The 18,030-nt window shown below is 37.8% G+C and overlaps 1 protein-coding gene across 2 annotated transcripts in view; it reads right to left on the reverse strand.

Moving 5' to 3' along the window:
• Positions 1 to 18,030, reverse strand: part of DNER (delta/notch like EGF repeat containing) — a 365,099-nt gene that overhangs the window by 28,940 nt on the left and 318,129 nt on the right. For both annotated transcript variants that reach the window (XM_024243941.2, XM_054549923.2), the window contains one exon: positions 3,943 to 4,074. In XM_024243941.2, coding sequence (XP_024099709.2) covers positions 3,943 to 4,074 — 132 coding nt within the window. The remainder of the gene's footprint in view (positions 1 to 3,942; positions 4,075 to 18,030) is intronic.

Raw genomic sequence — 18,030 nt, forward strand, 5'->3', positions numbered from 1 at the left:
TTATAGCACTAAAATCCCCACAGGAGAAAGTGGGAAAGATCTAAAATCGATACCCTAACATCACAATTAAAAGAACTAGAGAAGCAAGAGCAAACAAATTCAAAAGCTAGCAGAAGACAAGAAATAACTAAGATCAGAGCAGAACTGAAGGAGAGAGAGAAAAGAAAAACCCTTCAAAAAATCAAGGAATCCAGGAGCTGTTTTTTTGAAAAGATTTACAAAATAGATAGACCACTAGCCAGACTAACAAAGAAGAAAAGAGAGAAGAATCAAATAGACACAATAAAAATTGATAAAGGGGATATCACCACTGATCTGATAGAAATACAAACTACCATCAGAGAATACTATAAACACCTCTATGCAAATAAACTAGAAAATCTAGAAGAAACAGATAAATTCCTGGATACACACACCCTCCCAAGACTAAACCAGAAACAAGTTGAATCCCTGAATAGACCAATAACAAGTTCTGAAATTGAGGCAGTAATTAATAGCCTACCAACCAAAAAAAGCCCAGGACCAGACGGATTCACAACCAAATTTTATCAGAGGTACAAAGGGGAGCTGGTACCATTCCTTCTGAAACTATTCCAAACAATAGAAAAGAGGGACTCCTTCCTAACTCATTTTATGAGGCCAGCATCATTCCGATACCAAAACCTGGCAGAGATGCAACAAAAAAAGAAAATTTCAGGCCAATATCCCTGATAAACATTGATGCAAAAATCCTCAATAAAATACTGGCACACCGAATCCAGTAGCACACAAAAAGCTTATCTACCACTGCACTCCAATCTCGGCGACAGAGTGAGACTCCACCTAAAAAAAAAAAAAAGAGCTTATCCACCACAATCAAGTTGGCTTCATCCCTAGGATACAAGGGTTCAATATATGCAAATCAATAAATGTAATCCATCACATAAACAGAACCAATGATAAAAACCACATGATTATCTCAATAGATGCAGAAAAGGCCTCCAATAAAGTTTAACACCGCTTCATGCTAAAAACTCTCAATAAACTAGGTATTGATGGGACGTATCTCAAAATAATAAGAGCCGTCCATGACAAACCCACAGCCAGTATCATACTGAATGGGCAAAAGCTAGAAGCATTCCTTTTGAAAACTGGCACAAGACAAAGATGCCTTCTCTCACCACTCCTATTCAACATAGTATTGGAAGTTCTGGCCAGGTCAATCAGGCAAGGGAAAGAAATGAAGGGTATTCAAATAGGAAGAGAGGAAGTAAAATTGTCTCTGTTTGCAGATGACATGATTGTATATTTAGAAAACCCCATTGTCTCAGCTCAAAATCTCCTTAAGCTGATAAGCAACTTCAGCAAAGTCTCAGGATACAAAATCAATGTGCGAAAATCACAAGCTTTCCTATACGTCAATAATAGACAAACAGAGAGCCAAATCATGAGTGAACTCTCATTCACAATTGCGACAGAGAATAAAATACATAAGAATACAACTTACAAGGGATGTGAAGGACCTCTCAAGGAGAACTACAAACCACTGCTCAAGGGAATAAGAGAAGACACAAACAAATGAAAAAAACATTTCATGTGCATGGATAGGAAGAATCAATATCATGAAAATGGCCACACTGCCCAAAGTAATTTATACGTCCAATGCTATCCCCACCAAGCTACCACTGACTTTCTTCACAGAATTAGAAAAAACTACTTTAAATTTTGTATGGAACCAAAAAAGAGCCCATATAGTCAAGAAAACTCTAAGCAACAAGAACAAAGCTGGAGGCATCACGATACCTGACTTCAAACTATACTACAAGGCTACAGTAACCAAAACAGCATGGTACTGGTACCAAAACAGATATATAGAGTAATGGAAAAGAACAGAGGCCTCAGAAATAATGCCACATATCTACAACCATCTGATCTTTGATAAACCTGATAAAAACAAGCATTGGTGAAAGGATTCCCTATTTAATAAACAGTGTTGGGAAAACTGGCTAGCCATATGCAGAAAACTGAAACTGGACCCCTTCCTTACACCTTATACAAAAATTAACTCAAGATGGATAAAAGATGTACACGTAAGACCTAAAACTATAAAAACCCTAGAAGAAAACCTAGACAATACCATTCAGGACATAGGCATGAGCAAAGACTTCATGACTAAAACACCAAAAGCAACGGCAACAAAAGCCAAAATTGACAAATGAGATCTAATTAAACTAAGGAGCTCCTGGACAGCAAAAGAAACTATCATCATAGTGAACAGACAACCTACAGAATGGGAGAAAATTTTTGCAATCTATCCATCTGAAAAAGGGCTAATATCCAGAATCTACAAAGAACTTAAACAAATTTACAAGAAAAAAAAAAACCCCATCAAAAAGTGGGCAAAAGATATGAACAGATACCTCTCAAAAGAAGACATTTATGCAGCCAACAAAAATATGAAAAAAAAGTTCACTTCACTGGTCATTAGTGAAATGCAAATCAAAACCACAATGAGATACCACCTCACTCCAGTTAGAATGGCGATTATTAAAAAGTCAGGAAACAACAGATGCTGGAGAGGATGTGGAGAAATAGGAACGCTTTTATACTCTTGGTGGGAATGTAAATTAGTTCAACCATTGTGGAAGACAGTGTGGTGATTCCTCAAGGATCTAGAACCAGAAATACCATTTGACCCAGCAATCCCATTACTGGGTATATACCCAAAGGATTATAAATCATTCTACTATAAAGACACAAGCACACGTATGTTTATTGCAGCATTGTTCACAACAGCAAAGACTTGGAACCAACCCAAATGCCCATCAATGATAGACTGGATAAAGAAAATGTGGCACATATACACCATGGAATACTATGCAGCCATAAAAAAGGATGAGTTCATGTCCTTTGCAGAGACATGGATGAAGCTGGAAACCATCATTCTCAGCAAACTAACACAGGAACAAAAAACCAAACACCTCATGTTCTCACTCATAAGTGGGAGCTGAACAATGAGAACACATGGACACAGGGAGGGGAACATCATGGAATGGGGCCTGTCAGGTGGTGGGGAGCTAGGGGAGGGATAGTATTAGGAGAAATACGTAATGTAGATGACAGGTTGATGGGTGCAGAAAACCACCATGGCATGTATATACCTATGTAATAAACCTGTGCGTTCTGCACATGTATCCCAGAACTTAAAGTATAATAGAAAGGAAAAGAAAGAAAGAAGGAAAGAAAGAAAGGAGGGAAGGAAGGAAGGGAAGGCAAGCAAGCTCGATTTCACGTTAGTTCTCATTTTTCACTTCAATCCTAGTAGATACATTGTTTTAAGGTATAAAATCTTGATTAAGGCATTTATCAAACTTCTATTAGTTCACCCTAAGAGATCACTCAGCTTTAAGCAGCCCAAAATGTTTTTCAGCTTTTTTTTTAAGCTTGTCTTCACCGAACTTTTCTCCAGGCAATAGATGGAACTTAATACATTTGAAGACACTTGAACACATAAATAAAAAGGTAATTTACATTCTCTGTGTGTGTGTGTGTGTGTGTGTGTGTGTGTGTGTGTGTGTGTGTGTGGTTTTTTCTTTTTAATTTTCAACACAAAGACCCTATTTTTTTGATATGATTCTAATGCTTTTCTGTTCAGCACATTTTTGGCTGCATGAGTAGCAGTGAACTCTGGATGACATCTGAAAATTCTCATCCTGGGGAAAGGCTGGCTTCAGACTCAGGAAGGAGTGGGGGCAGTAGAATGCAGGGGGCAAACGTGCTAAACTGGGTATTGAGCACCAAAATGGGGCAAGTGTAGCTCCGGTTGTCCCTCTGGGACTCAGCCTCATCTGCCAGTGACTCGGGGGCTTTCTGGTCACAGCCGGCATCTTCTTGATGAAGGAAAATGCTTAAGTAACAGCTATAAATGTTAAATAACAGTGGCTGAGCTGCAGAAATACTTACGGATCTCACAGTTTGCTCCCACCCAACCATGCGGGCAGTGGCAGGTATAACCATTGGGCTGGTCCAGGCAGCTCCCACCATGGTGGCAGGGGTTACTGTCACATTCATTTATGTCAATGTCGCACTCTTCACCTAGGGAGATAAGAAAAAGCAGTGGTGAAACCGCTGCACCCATGGTTCCTGTCATTTTTCTGGCCAAAAAATAAAGATCCAAGGCTAGGGGTCATAACCTTTAGCAATAGAGCCCAACCTGCTGTTTGTATAAAGTGCAGAACCCTCAGAAAATTCCAGACAAGGGATATTTTACTTCAGTAAAACTGAAAAGGAAAAATATATATATATATATAGCACTGGTAAAAAGAATCTTTCCTTTAGTCTACTTAACTAGTTAACTAGCTTCATTTAACTAGTTAAGTGAGGTTGATTCCCATGTTTGAATAAATCTTTGCAGGTTGATCAGAAAAAGTGAAGTTGGGGTCTTGATTTTATTAAAGAAGTCTATTTTATTTTGGATTTCATCAGCTGAATCTCATTATTTATTTTTCTGAAACTCCAGAAAGCTGAAAACTCACAGTTTATGATTATTCTGTAGCCAAGTATTTGAGTGTGTGAGAGTGGACATTTGAGTCTTCTCTGGATAGTTCTAGGACATAGCTGTGCACCCAGCCTGAGTCAATTAGGAGAGGTTACTCCACTTTCCAAATCCCTGGATGTGATTCTGCTTGAAGTTGGGGGACCTGAAGTGCTCAGGAAGAGCATCAGGCCCACCTAAGGAGAGAACTTGTGAGGTCTGGAGTTAGTCTAAATCTGACCTAATCTTTTCTGAGAAATGGTGGCCCAAGAGAAGCTGTCTGTCATTCTCCCATAGGGAAGAATGTGATCTTCAGCTCCTGACCCTGGCTAGACCCAACTTTTCAGGACACCTTTGCGTGCTTCAGAGAGAACCTGATAGAAATTACAAACCAGGGTCCAAAGCCAATGTCACAGTGATTCAAACACCACCTTAGAACAAAGCCATCTTCAAGTGATTTTAAAGTCATCGTTATGAGTCAGTACAAAATGCATACACCTCTTAAATTTAAAGGCACCTCATTAAAGCTGAAGAGAAGAGGATATTTCAAATTGAGGCACTCCCTCTCTCAAAAGTTTGAAAACGAGAAAAAGAAATTTTCAAAATAAGCCTTCCTTTGCTTAGATAAATGCAGAAAGTGATGAGAAAACAAAACTCCTAGCATGGCTATGGTCATGGACTAAAGCATATGGACAAAATCAGATATTTTTGTCCATTTTCAAAAGCAATGTTTCAGTGTACGCTCAAGTGATTACTTCTGGGCTCATTTAATTAGCATTAAATTGCCTTTCTATCTGCTATTGGTTTACCTCACATTTATAAAACCACTTTACGTCACTCAGGCCATTTTAGAGGAGAAATCTCACACTAATATATTCCATGTCTGTTTCATCTCACACTGTTTCTATACCTGGCATCTTACTATTTTATTTTTAAATAAAATCTGTTGAACAAAACATTTACAACTTCTAGATCCTACTAGGTTGATTATAATTCAGTAATATATACGTGAATTTGTTTCCTGTGACAAATATTGTCACTTACATCAATAGAAAAAAACATGAAATTGATTGCCTATTTCAAAGGTTGTCTTTCCATTAATGGGGCAATCACTCTTAGTAGAAACAGTCATAGATTAAACTATTACAAATGGCATTACATGGTAGACTGGTTGAAGAGACATATAATCAAGAACATGCTGAGAAATGTTAAAAGGATGAAATCAAAGACCTTAACAAGTATATATGTCAGTACTACTTTCCAACCATCTAGGAAGATAAGTGTAATTAGAGATATTTACTAAACAATAGCTTTCTTTAGCTGGTAATCTGAACACTGCAAATTCTGAAATGAGATGCTCTGTTACCTTTACAAGAATAGCTACAGAAACAGCCCACATTTCCCTACTGCTGTGGTCTGGCAAAACTCAAAAGCCTCACTCTGCTTCATGACGTCCAATGTCAATGACATATGCTTTTCATTTCCTAAACTCTGTGCAGTCTCAGGGCTATCAGTTCAGTCCATCCAGGCCTGCTCCAGTCCAGAGCTTCTCCAAAAAGGCAAATGCCACATTCAGGAGCCAGGGCAGCCCCTGTGGATGTATTAAATCTTGGATCACTAAGGGGCTCTAACATAGTCAGGAGAAGCCCAAGGTCCCTAGAATTGTCTGTTCGTGGGACCCACTAGATTGGACGGATTTGTTAAGAATGGAGATGGCGGGGAAAAAAATAGGATGAACTCTTTCTGTAGACATTTATCAAATACAGTAGCTAAAATCCAACTAGGGCCAAACCTATCTCATTCTGGTTTTCATCACCATAACTTTCTTAGAGTTACACTGGGGATTAAATGATGCAAATTAATGAAATAAACCCTATGCCAGTTAGGGCCCCACTTAGCTGACAGCTATTTCTGCAACATATGTGCTCTGGCAGAACCCTGGAGTGATGCACAGTTCTCAGATACCTTTGGGTTTATTCTAATGGCCTCTTTTATAGATGAACACTCCAATGCATCTAGTCAAATCAGTTATTCCTTGGGTTTATTCTAATGGCCTCTTTTATAGACAAACCCTCCTACGCATCTAGTTGAATCAGTTATTCCTCAGCTGGCTCTCAGTTTGAGGCCTTTGCTGTGTTCTATGCTGGCTGGCAATAGGAATATGAGGTGACTCAAATGATGGAGCCCCTCAAGGGAATTTTCAACCAGAAGACACCCAAGGATGACTGTTGTTCTCTGCCTTACAATGATCATGCTTTTTGCTATCAGTCTTATGTAAAGTGTTTGAAGATGCACTATGAATTATAGAAAATAAGTTTGGCTTCATTTACGTTTCCCCATATTAACAGCATTATGTTTGTATATGCATTTCAACACCACAACATTCCATTCTCAATCAATATTCATTTTAACTTATTTTATTATAAGAGTTCTTAGTATACAGTATTATCTTTCTTTACTAATAGTTAACTAATAAATCTTTAAGCTTTTGCTGCCCTGAGCCAATTGACTTTTTAGTTGGCTCAATTACTCTTTTTAAATTTGAGTTAAAAAAAAATCATTCTTAAATCACTGTTGTTCTTGAATAACATCTATTGAGACAATACAAAATGAAATTTCTACTTGACTAAGGCTAGCAATCAAGGTCGGAACTTTAAATATTTTATAATTATTTTTTCTTTTTTCTTTTTCTTTTTTTTTTTTTTTTTTGAGACAAAAAGCTCACTCTATCACCCAGGCTTGAGTGCAGTGGCACAATCTCGGCTCACTGCAACCTCTGCCTCCCAGGTTCAAGTGATTCTCCTGCCTTAGCCTCCCCAGTAGCTGGGATTACAGGCGTGTGCCACCATGCCCAGTGAATTTTTTGTATTTTTAGTAGAGACGGGGTTTCACCATGTTGCCCAGGCTGATCTTGAACTCCTGACCTCAGGTGATCTGCCCACCACAGCCTCCTGAAGTGCTAGGATTACAGGCATGAGCCACCATGCCCAGCCAAATTTTTTTTTCAATGTACTACCTTCTATGAGGCAATATGTAAGTACAGTGGGTATCACATTTGGTAGTACTTATGTAGATTTACAAGCATACTGATTCTGCCTGCTTTCCTTGGGTAAATTAGGAAATGCAAAAAGACAAAACCATCCAAAGTCACCGCTGTTAGTAAATCCTTGGGTTAACAGAGTCCCCACTAAAAGATATTGATGACAATTACTATAATCATAATATCTAGTATTAAATATATGCCTCCTATGTCCCAGGCACTGACTGGGTGCTTTGACTATAAATCTTTCATATACTTCACTAAGAGTTTATTCAAGATAAAGTGAGTTTTAAAAATTATTTCTAACTTTTTTTATCCTGATGGAATAACTGGACCCTGTCTTGCCTTCCCACTGTAAACAACTAGACAACTAGATTGAAAAAAAAAAAAAAAAACAAAAAATCTATGAAGACATTGGACAACAGGAAGTCCATGACTGTGATTGCTGCAAGAAGGGAAATAAAACAGCTGAGCACCACAATCATTCTGGCTTTCTTCCTGGAATTAATTTAGAACACAGTAGTTTCACTGGCTTGAGGAGACAAAGATCAGAGTGCATGGAGGCCAAGGTAGCTGTAATTTGTAGGAAAGACCACAACACGAGATAGAACCACTCAGAAATTGAGCACCGGAAATCTGCTGCATCCATCCCTTGGGCTGTTGCTGAAGACGTGTGTGTGTATAACTTGAAGCCCGGCAAACAAAATGACAGATGAGCAGTTCCCAAACTCACAGAGGACTGAGAAATATTCAGATTTGCACAACCAGAGTGGAACTATTTCATGGATTACCCAGTACAGTCAGTGAAGCCACAAAAGATCACATCTTAGTAATGGGGCACAACTATCCCTAGAGTAAGGCTACTCTACATTCACCTCCCCAAAATGTACAACAAACCTTGAAAGGATTAATTAGGTCAGCAAGTTACTTACCTGACACAAAAAAAGTCCATTACTTTTTTTAAAAAAGACAATAAAATCCAATCACTCAACAACTTAATCCACAATGACCATTATTCAAACAAAAATTATTAGACATGCAACAAAGTAGGATCACGTGACCCATAACTGCATGAAAATCAGTCAAAAGACACAAATTGAGAAACAACAGATGAGAGCTAGCAGACAAAAAATTTGTTCAAAATGTGAAATAAAATACAAAAAAACAATGAACAGAAACATGGAAAATAAAAAACAAGCCCAATGGAACTTTTAGATATGAAAAATACAATATCTGAAATTGTTTTTAGAACTCAATGGTCTTAATAGTAGATTAGTGACTCACACCTGTAATCCCAGCACTCTGGGAGTCCAAGGCGTGCTGATCACCTGAGGTCTGGAGTTTGAGACCAGCCTGGGCAACATGGCGAAACCCCGTCTCTACTAAAAATACAAAAATCAGCCAGGTGTGATGGCACATGCCTATAATCCCAACTATTCAGGAGGCTGAGGCAAGAGAATCTTGAACCAGGGATGCAGAGGTTGCAGTGAGCCGAGATCACGCCACTGTACTCCAGCCTGGTTGACAGAGTGAGACTCCATCTCAAAAAAAATAAAAATAAAAATAAAAAAATAGTAGATTAGACACTGCAGAAGAAAATATTAGTAAAGTTGAAAACAGAACAATAGAAGCTTGACAAACTGAAACTCAGAAAGAAAAAAGACTTTTAAAAAAACTAAGTAGAGGCCAAGCACGATGGCTCACGCCTGTAATCCCAGCACTTTGGGGGCCGAGGTGGGTGGATCATGAGGTCAGGAGATCAAGACCATCCTGGCTAACAGGGTGAAACCCCGTCTCTACTAAAAATACAAAAAATTAGCCGGGCGTGGTGGCGGGCGCCTGTAGTCCCAGCTACTTGGGAGGCTGAGGCAGGAGAATGGCATGAACCCGGAAGGTGGAGCTTGAAGTGAACCGGGATCATGCCACTGCACTCCAGCCTGGGCAACAGAGCAAGACTCCATCTCAAAACAAACAAACAAACAAACAAAAAAAAAACTAAGCAGAGACTCTGACCCATTGGACAATTTTAAGCAGTCTAACATAGATGTACTCAGAATCCTAGAGAAAGGCTATGAGACCAAAAATAATATTTAATAAATTAATGGCTAAAAATTTCCAAGTTTGATGAAAACTGTAACCACAGATTCAAGATGTGCAACAAACCCCAAGCAGGATAAACACAAGAAAACCACACACACACACATCACAGTGCAGAAGCCAAAGCAACTGCATCTTGGATACTGATTAACCCCAGTTCCAGGAACGCCTCTAAGGATTCCAGTTTATGTACTGTTCCTTGTACAAGCACAGATACTTACCATAAATCCTGCCCTTTGGTCAAAACAACCTTGATGTTATTGTACTTCGATTGTCCTGCACATCCCTTCTGAACCACCTCTCCCTCTGTGGATCATAAGCCTTGGGTCCGAAGGGTAATGGTGTGGATGTGGGGATCCGCCATCTTGTTTCCCCACTGCCCAACACACAGACAGGCTTCTCTTCGTAAGTCCCTATTAAACATATCTTTCTGATAAACTGGATATGTCAGCCTCTTTCTTCAGCCTCTCAGCTTCCTCAGACTTTGGGGGCAGGTTTGCAGAGGCCTACAGGAGCTGAGAGACCAAGAAATGGGTAAAGGGAATGAAGCGTCTGTGTGGGTAATCCCAGGTGGCAGCCACTTCTATGTGGAGTGGTGTGGCTCACCTTTTAGACACTTGTGTGTGGGTACAGGGACACCCCAAAAATGCCAGCGTGTTTAGAGTGACTTTTAAGTGGGAGCCATCTGTTGCGCTGCAGTAAGGAAGGATGGCGAGCGGCTACTGCTCTAACATGGCCACTTCTGTGGCCATTGAGGACGGGAGCCCATCTAGCAGCAAAAGCAAAGTAAAATGGCTTGAGGGGGAATTAAAATTAGAAAAGATTTTCTGAAGAGTTCTATTGTCAAACATACATCTGTATTGTTTTAAGGTCTCTGTTCTCTCTCCGTAAAACGTCTCAGTCAAATGAATTGTTTTCTCCATTTACATCTGTCTGTCCCTCCTTCCTCTTGCCACCCTCGATGCCACATGAGGGACCTACAAAAAGGAACTTCTGACAGTCTGGGATCCCTTGGAGACAGAAAATAATCCTCTTTATGGGAGGTACCTCTATTTTTCTTTATGGAACCGCAAGAGTTATAAGCAGACAGATTCCTCTTGGGTCCAAAACATGACTCTCTTTTGTATTGCGTTACCTGATCTGTTTGGCTTTTGGGGGTGCCAGAGATTACTTTGTACCATGAGAGGACTTGCTCTTGCTGTGTGTAATAACTGGCAGTCATAGGTGAGAGATACAGTCTTAGAGGTGGTTGATGGCACTTGGCCGAAAATGATTATTACTACAGGGGGATACTCATTTCTTTGGGAATTTACATAAGAAAACTGTGGTTTGGGTACCTAAAGGCTACAGAAACATGCCCTACTATGGGATAAGACACCCTTTGGGGGATGGGCTGATCACAGAGTGGGCTGATCAGCGTTGAGTTGCCCATCAGCCTCAGGGGCATGTCCTTGCAGTGACGTGCACCGTGGAAGCATTGCACTGTCCAATCCTGTAGTGTTTCCCTCTTTTGGGGGACCCAGGATTCAGTGTAAAATGGGATCCTTGGTTTTGAGGGATCTAAATATTCTGCCTTTTTGCTGTACCTGCTCAAGTGTTCAGCCCTACAAACTGCATGCTTTAAAGGGCTCCATCCTGGGCCTGGCGCAGTGACTCATGCCTGTAATCCCAGCACTTTGGGAGGCTGAGGAGGGGGGGATCACCTGAGGTAAGGAGTTGGAGACTAGCCTGGCCAACATGGTAAAACCCCATCTCTACTGAAACTACAAAAAATTAGCTGGGCGTGGTGGCACACCTGTAATCCCAGTTACTTGGGAGGCTGAGGCAGGAGAATCACTTGAACCGGAGAGGCGGAGGTTGCAGTGAGCAGAGATGGCGCCATTGCACTCCAGCCTGGGTGACAGAGCAATACTCTGATTCAAAAAAAAAGGTTCTACCCTAAAGCCAATAATCTAGATAAGAAACAAACTAAGTGAAAAAGAAGACACTTTTCCTGGCAGTCTTGTTTTCAGGTAACAATGGCAGCCTAAGTTCTCTGCCTTTGAGATGTAAATTTCCTACCTTGTTTCACCTAAGAGTCATGTCTTTGGATTGACAGTCTAAAGGGGGGAAAGAAACTGAAAACTAGCAAATGAAAAATCTTATAAATCTATAAGATCTGCTTCTGTGTGTCTGTATGTCTATGTTTTATATGTGTCATGTGTATGTGATATATCACTACCAAAATACATAAAAGAGCTCTAATTAATTAGCTTACAGAAAAGTAAGTGCTTCAGACAAATATTTTACCAGGAAGATAGAAACCAACTCAAATGCCTTTTAGTTTACATGACTTTAGTAATCTTTGATAACTAAAACTAGTTTCAAGATTTTTTCAGTAATTTAAGAGTTAAAGAGTTAAAATACTAGTTAATATGGAAAAGTAATATCACCTAGTTTAGAGGCTGTTTAAAGTTTGTTTCAAAGTGAAGGAAAAAAATGATATAGGTAAAACTAAGTGGACAGAAACAGAAAGAATAAAAGGGTGAGGAATGAGGAATTTTTGATTCCACAGTGGTCATGTGGTCACCACCTAAGGTATGGAGCCCATCTGTGCTGTACTCAGTTGCTAAAGGTAAAAGTTACCAATGGAACTTAGGAATTTAACTCCAGGGGAGGTGGTTCACTGGATGTGTAAGAAAATGCAAACTAATAAGGAAAAAGTGAAATATTAAACCCCTTGGTAATTGTTATCTATAATAGCTAAAATAAAAGTAAAAGAGAGTGATGGTTGAGCCTTGAGGCTGAACCAACCTCAGATGTGGGTCTGTCTGAGCATAGGTCACTAGCCTCAAAGCAACCCACAAAGGGGAAAATGATGCCAGGGCAACAAAAAGTACCTCTGAGACTCTGGTTACCAAGAGGGTAGTCAATGTGAGGGAAGGGCAAAACCAAGTAACTACTGAAATCAGAAGGTCTAGTGTGAAGGAATTGTGCTATTTTGTAGGTAGGTATTATTACCTTCCTCAGACTTTGGTGGTGGGTTTGCATAGACCTGCCCACCGTGGAACAAACAGATACATCACAATCAACTTGCTAAAACCTAGCAATAAAGGAAAACTCCTAAAAACAGCCAGAGTGAGAGTTCTGCTTTTGGAAAGATGGAGCAGATATATTTTCCCTATCCCTCCCACCAAATACAAGTAAAAACCCTAGACATTGTACTTAAAATAAACATAAGAAAATTCCAAGAAGTTGAGAGAAAGAGACAGACTGGCTAGTAATCTCCGGACCCAAGGAACAACATGATTGTGAGCTCTCTAAGTTTTCTTTTGACCTCATATATTCCAGATTAGGTGCTGGAGAAGGCAGCAACCCGGAAATGTCAAAAGATGAAGAAAACAAAACTCCCACGAAAGCCTGTTCTCTGTAACCAAAGAACCAAGATAGGGGCAGCCTAGCAAGAGAAAAAATTATAGATAATAACTGCTCCACTCCAGCCAAACACTACCAAAAACAAAACAAAACAAAACAAAAAACTGCAAGTCCTCTCACCCATGCCACCAAAGGCTGAGTGGAGTGGAGAGCATGGACTTCCACCCTCCAAAGCACCTCAGCCACCCAACAATAACAGAATGCACAATCTTTTCAAGTACCCACAAAACATATGCCAATATAAACCATATTCTGGGCTATGAAACAACCTCAACAAATTTAGGAGAGTTGAAATCATAGTGTTCTCTCACCATAATTAAATCAAACTAGGTATCTATGATAAAAAGTAACAGGAAAACCTCAAAACACTTGAAAAATAAACAACATGCTTATAAGTAATCTATGGATCAAAGAGGAAATCTAAAGGGACATTAAAAATAAAAATTAAATTGACTGAAAATGAAAATACAACATAAACTTTGTGGGATACAGCCAAAGCAGCACTGAGGGGGAAATTTATAGCACTAAAATGCATGCATTAGCTGTGAGAAAAAGCCTATATCAATACTCTAAGATCTCACCCAAAAAACCTAGAAAGAAAGAACAAAAGCAAATTAAGCCCAAAGCAAAAAGAAGGAAGAAAATAATAGACATAAGAGAAGAAATCAATGAAATTGAAAACAAAAACAATAGAGAAAATGAATGCAACAAAAAGCTATTTATTAAAAAGATTAACAAAATTGACAAAACTCTAGCAAGATTGACAAAGGAAAAAAGAGAAAGACACAAATTACCAATATCATAAATAAAGCAGAAAATATCACTAAAGACTGCAGATGTCAAAAGGATAATATAGAAATACTATATTACAATTCCACAGGTAAATTTAACAACTTAAAAAATGCACTACTTCCTCAAAAAAAATCACAACTCATCAAATATAAAGTAGATGATTTAAATACTTTTATAACTATTGAGACTTTAAACTTTAAAACTCCCCAAAAAGAAATCTCAGGTCCAAATGCTTTCACTGGTAAATTCTATCAACTATTTAAAGAAGAATTAATAGCAAATTGATACAATCGGTTGCAGAAAATGGAATACAAAAGAACACTTCGCAACTTATTCCAAGAAGCTAGTTTTACTTCAATACCAAAACTAGACAAATACATAATAATTTTTTTAAAAAAAGAAAGAAAACTATTTTATGTCTATGTTCGTGGTAAATACTTGTTTCTCACAAAACACAAAATTGTTTTCTTTCTTTTTTAAAACAACAACTTGAGAAACAACTTGTTTCTCATGACTATAGATACAAAAATTCTGAACAAAATATTAGAAAATAGAATTTAGCAAAGTATTATATAAAATGAGTTATATACTATGACCAGGTGGTATACTCCAGGCATGCAAGACTAATTCAATATTTGAAAATCAACGAAGCATATTAACAAGCTAAAGAAAAAAATCACATGATCATATCAATCCATTGACAAAATTCAATACCAATTTATGGTTAAAGTTATCAGCAAACCAGGAATAGAGAGGAACTTCCTCAATTTGATAAACAACATCTAAAAAAACACTACAGCTGACATTATCATTAATGGTGAAAGACTGAATGCTTTTCCCCTCATGTTGAAAACAAAGCAAAGATGTCTGCTCTTACTGAAACTAGTGTTAGAAGTTCTGGCTAGTGAGACAAGACAAAAAATAAAATTTATACCTATCAGAAAGGAAGAAATAAAACTGCCACTCTTTTCAGATGGCATCATTATTTATGTAGAAAATCCCAAGAAATCTACAAAAAAAAAAAAAAAATCCTAAAACTAGTAAGTTCAGCAGTCACAGGATACAATTTAAACATACAAAAATCATTTATATTTCTATATACTAGCAATGAACAATTCTATTTACAATCACTAAAAATACCCCCACACACACACACACGCGCGTATATACATACATACTTGGATACTTGGATATACATGTACAGGGAAAAAATGTTGATGAAAAAAATCAAAGATCTAAATAAGTGGAGAGTCACACTGTGTTCATGAATTGGAAGACTCCAAATAGTAAAGATATTGATTCTTCCCCAAATTGATATACTGGTTTATTGTAATTCCTTAGCAAAATCTTTTGTAGGTATAGACAAGATTATTGTAAAATTTATATGAAAAGACTAAGGATCTAGAATAGTTATAACAGTTCTGGAAAAAAAATAAGGTGACAGGAATTATTCTGCCCAATTTCAATAGTTATTATGAAACTACAGTTGTTATTACATTATAAAGGTGGAGGAATAGACACATAAATCAATGAAAAAGAAGAGCCCAAAATAGACCCACATAATATGGCCAACTGATTTTTGATGAAAGTTCAAAAGCAATTCAATGAAGAAAAGATAGCCTTTTCAGCTAATGATGCTTGAAAAATTATACTTACATAAGCAAATGTAAATAAAAGAGCCTCCTCTAGTTAGAAGATTCAGGAAAGAATGCAAACTGTGAGAAAAGATTCTAACTATATTACAAATGTATGGAACAACCTCACAAAGGGGTCTGGGGGGGAGCTGACCTAAGTGACTTTGGAAATGGGTAGCATTGATAAGACTAAATGCAAAATAAGTGGTACATAAACACGATACTCTAGTTCATAAAGTTGTTTCCCACAAGGGTATAAGCTAACAATTCTGATACTGCTTATACCTGGATACTGAAATTGAACAATTAAGTAAATAAATGATGGATGATGAAAGGCAGTATTTGGTTGTTGGTGTGAAGGGTTTACAAATAAGCAAGGGGAGAAGGCTAGAACCATTCATGCTGTAATAAACTAGAGTTGGAGACATCACTGTGAATTCATGTTTAGCTTAATATAGACAAAGATAACTACATTATGCAATATTTATGGATAAGCACATGTCCATGGGTTAGTATACACATGTACTTCCTCACTTTGTCAGCTGAGAGGACCTAAAAGCAATGATATCCCAGTAGAAACAAGCACAGCTTAGCACCCAAATCTTGGTTTTAATACTATTCTCCAAATAAAAACCAGAGATCCTTAGAGAAATGAATGACTCTAGAACTGGAGCAGGAAATACACAAGATGAGGCTGAAGCATCTTGCAGTGCCAGAAGGTATATATGTTTTAAAAAACAAAACAAAAGATTACCCACAAAACAAAAAATTAACCACATTAATGGGGATGTGGCAAAGAGGTATAAGAGACAACTGAAAGAACTCCCAATGGCCAAAGGTGGAACATTTTGAGCAACAAAATAAATTTTAAAAGTATTGGATTATAACCTAAAGTATAAAATAAATATCCATGAACCCATAAATAAATGATTAAATAAATACACAAATGGAGGAGAATAAACAAATCTTTCATCCAGAAGAATTCCAAATAATTCATGTAGCTACTTTACCCTTAAAAGAGCAAGAGCATAACTCCCCTCTTGATAAGTGTGGACTACACAACACTTTCTTTGGAAGGAAGTCACTTCCTCCCAAACAGTTAAGTATGGAAAGGGAGAGAAAGAGTAACATTATAGTAGAGAGACTTGACAAAAACTACCTCAGCTAAGTGATCAACATCAACGTCAATGATCATAAATCTCATTGACAGTATGTAGCCTTGATGTGATGTGATATGATTAGAAAATGGACAAAAGACAGAAAGAAACATTTCTTCACAGGATATGCAGATATCAAATAAGCACATGAAAAGATGCTCAGCATCATTTATCATTAGGGGAATTCAAACTGAAACCCCAATGAGCTATCATTTTACCCCTATCAGAATGGCCCAAATAAAAAATAGTGACAACACCAAATGCTGGCAAGGATGCAGAGAAACTGAATCACTCAGACATTGTTGGTGGGGAATATAAAATGCATAAGCCACTCTGGAAACACTTTGGCTCTTTTTATAAAACTAAGCATGCAACTACCATATGACCCAGCAATTGAATTTCTGGGCAATTGTCCCAGAAAAATGAAAATTTATGTTCACACATAAACCTATATATGACAGTTTACACCACCTTTTTTGTAATAGCTGAAAACTGAAAACAATCCAGATTCCTTTCAACAGGGGACTGGTTAAACAAACCCTGGGACATCCATACTTTGGAATACTGCTCAGCAATAAAAAGGGAGAAACCATTGACCCAAAATAACCTGGATGCATCTCCAAAGAATCATGCTGAGTGGAAAAAAAAAATCAATCTCAAAAGGCTACACACTATATGATTCCATTTATGCAATATTCTTGAAATTACAAAAATGCAAAATACACTAGTGGTTTCCAGGAATTAAAGACAGTTGTGGCGCAAGGGAAAAGGGTATTGCTATAAAAGGGCAAATGAGGAGTCCCTGTGATGATGAAAATGCTCTGTATCCTGACTATATCCACGTCAGTATCCTTTCATAACCAGTATCCTGGTTATGAAATTGTACTGTAGTTTTACAATATGTTATCATTGGAGGAAACTGGGTGAAGCTTACATTGGATCTCTATTACTACTTGCAACTGCAGGTAAAACTTCAATAATCTCAAACTAAAATTTTGAAAAACTAGCCAGAGAAAAATAGACCCATATATAATCAATTGTTTTCTAACAAATGTAGCAATGAAATCCAATAGGGAAAAGACTGTATTTTCAATAAGATGCTGGACTAACTGGATGTTTACATGGGAAAAATATTTTCCATCCTTAAGTCACACTGTACACAAAAATTAACTCAAAACAGACTCTACACCTAAACTTAAAAGCAGACCTATTTTAAAAACACTTTAGAAGAAAACATTGGATAAAATTTCACCATCTTGAAGTATACAAAGATTTCTTACAATACCAGAAAAGCACAAACCTTAAAAGAAAAAAAATTGATAAATTAGACCAATTGCCAAAATTGAAAACTTTATCCCCAAAAGATACCATTAAAAAAATGCA

Source organism: Pongo abelii, chromosome 11, assembly GCF_028885655.2.
Source record: "Pongo abelii isolate AG06213 chromosome 11, NHGRI_mPonAbe1-v2.0_pri, whole genome shotgun sequence".
Lineage (NCBI taxonomy): Eukaryota > Metazoa > Chordata > Mammalia > Primates > Hominidae > Pongo > Pongo abelii.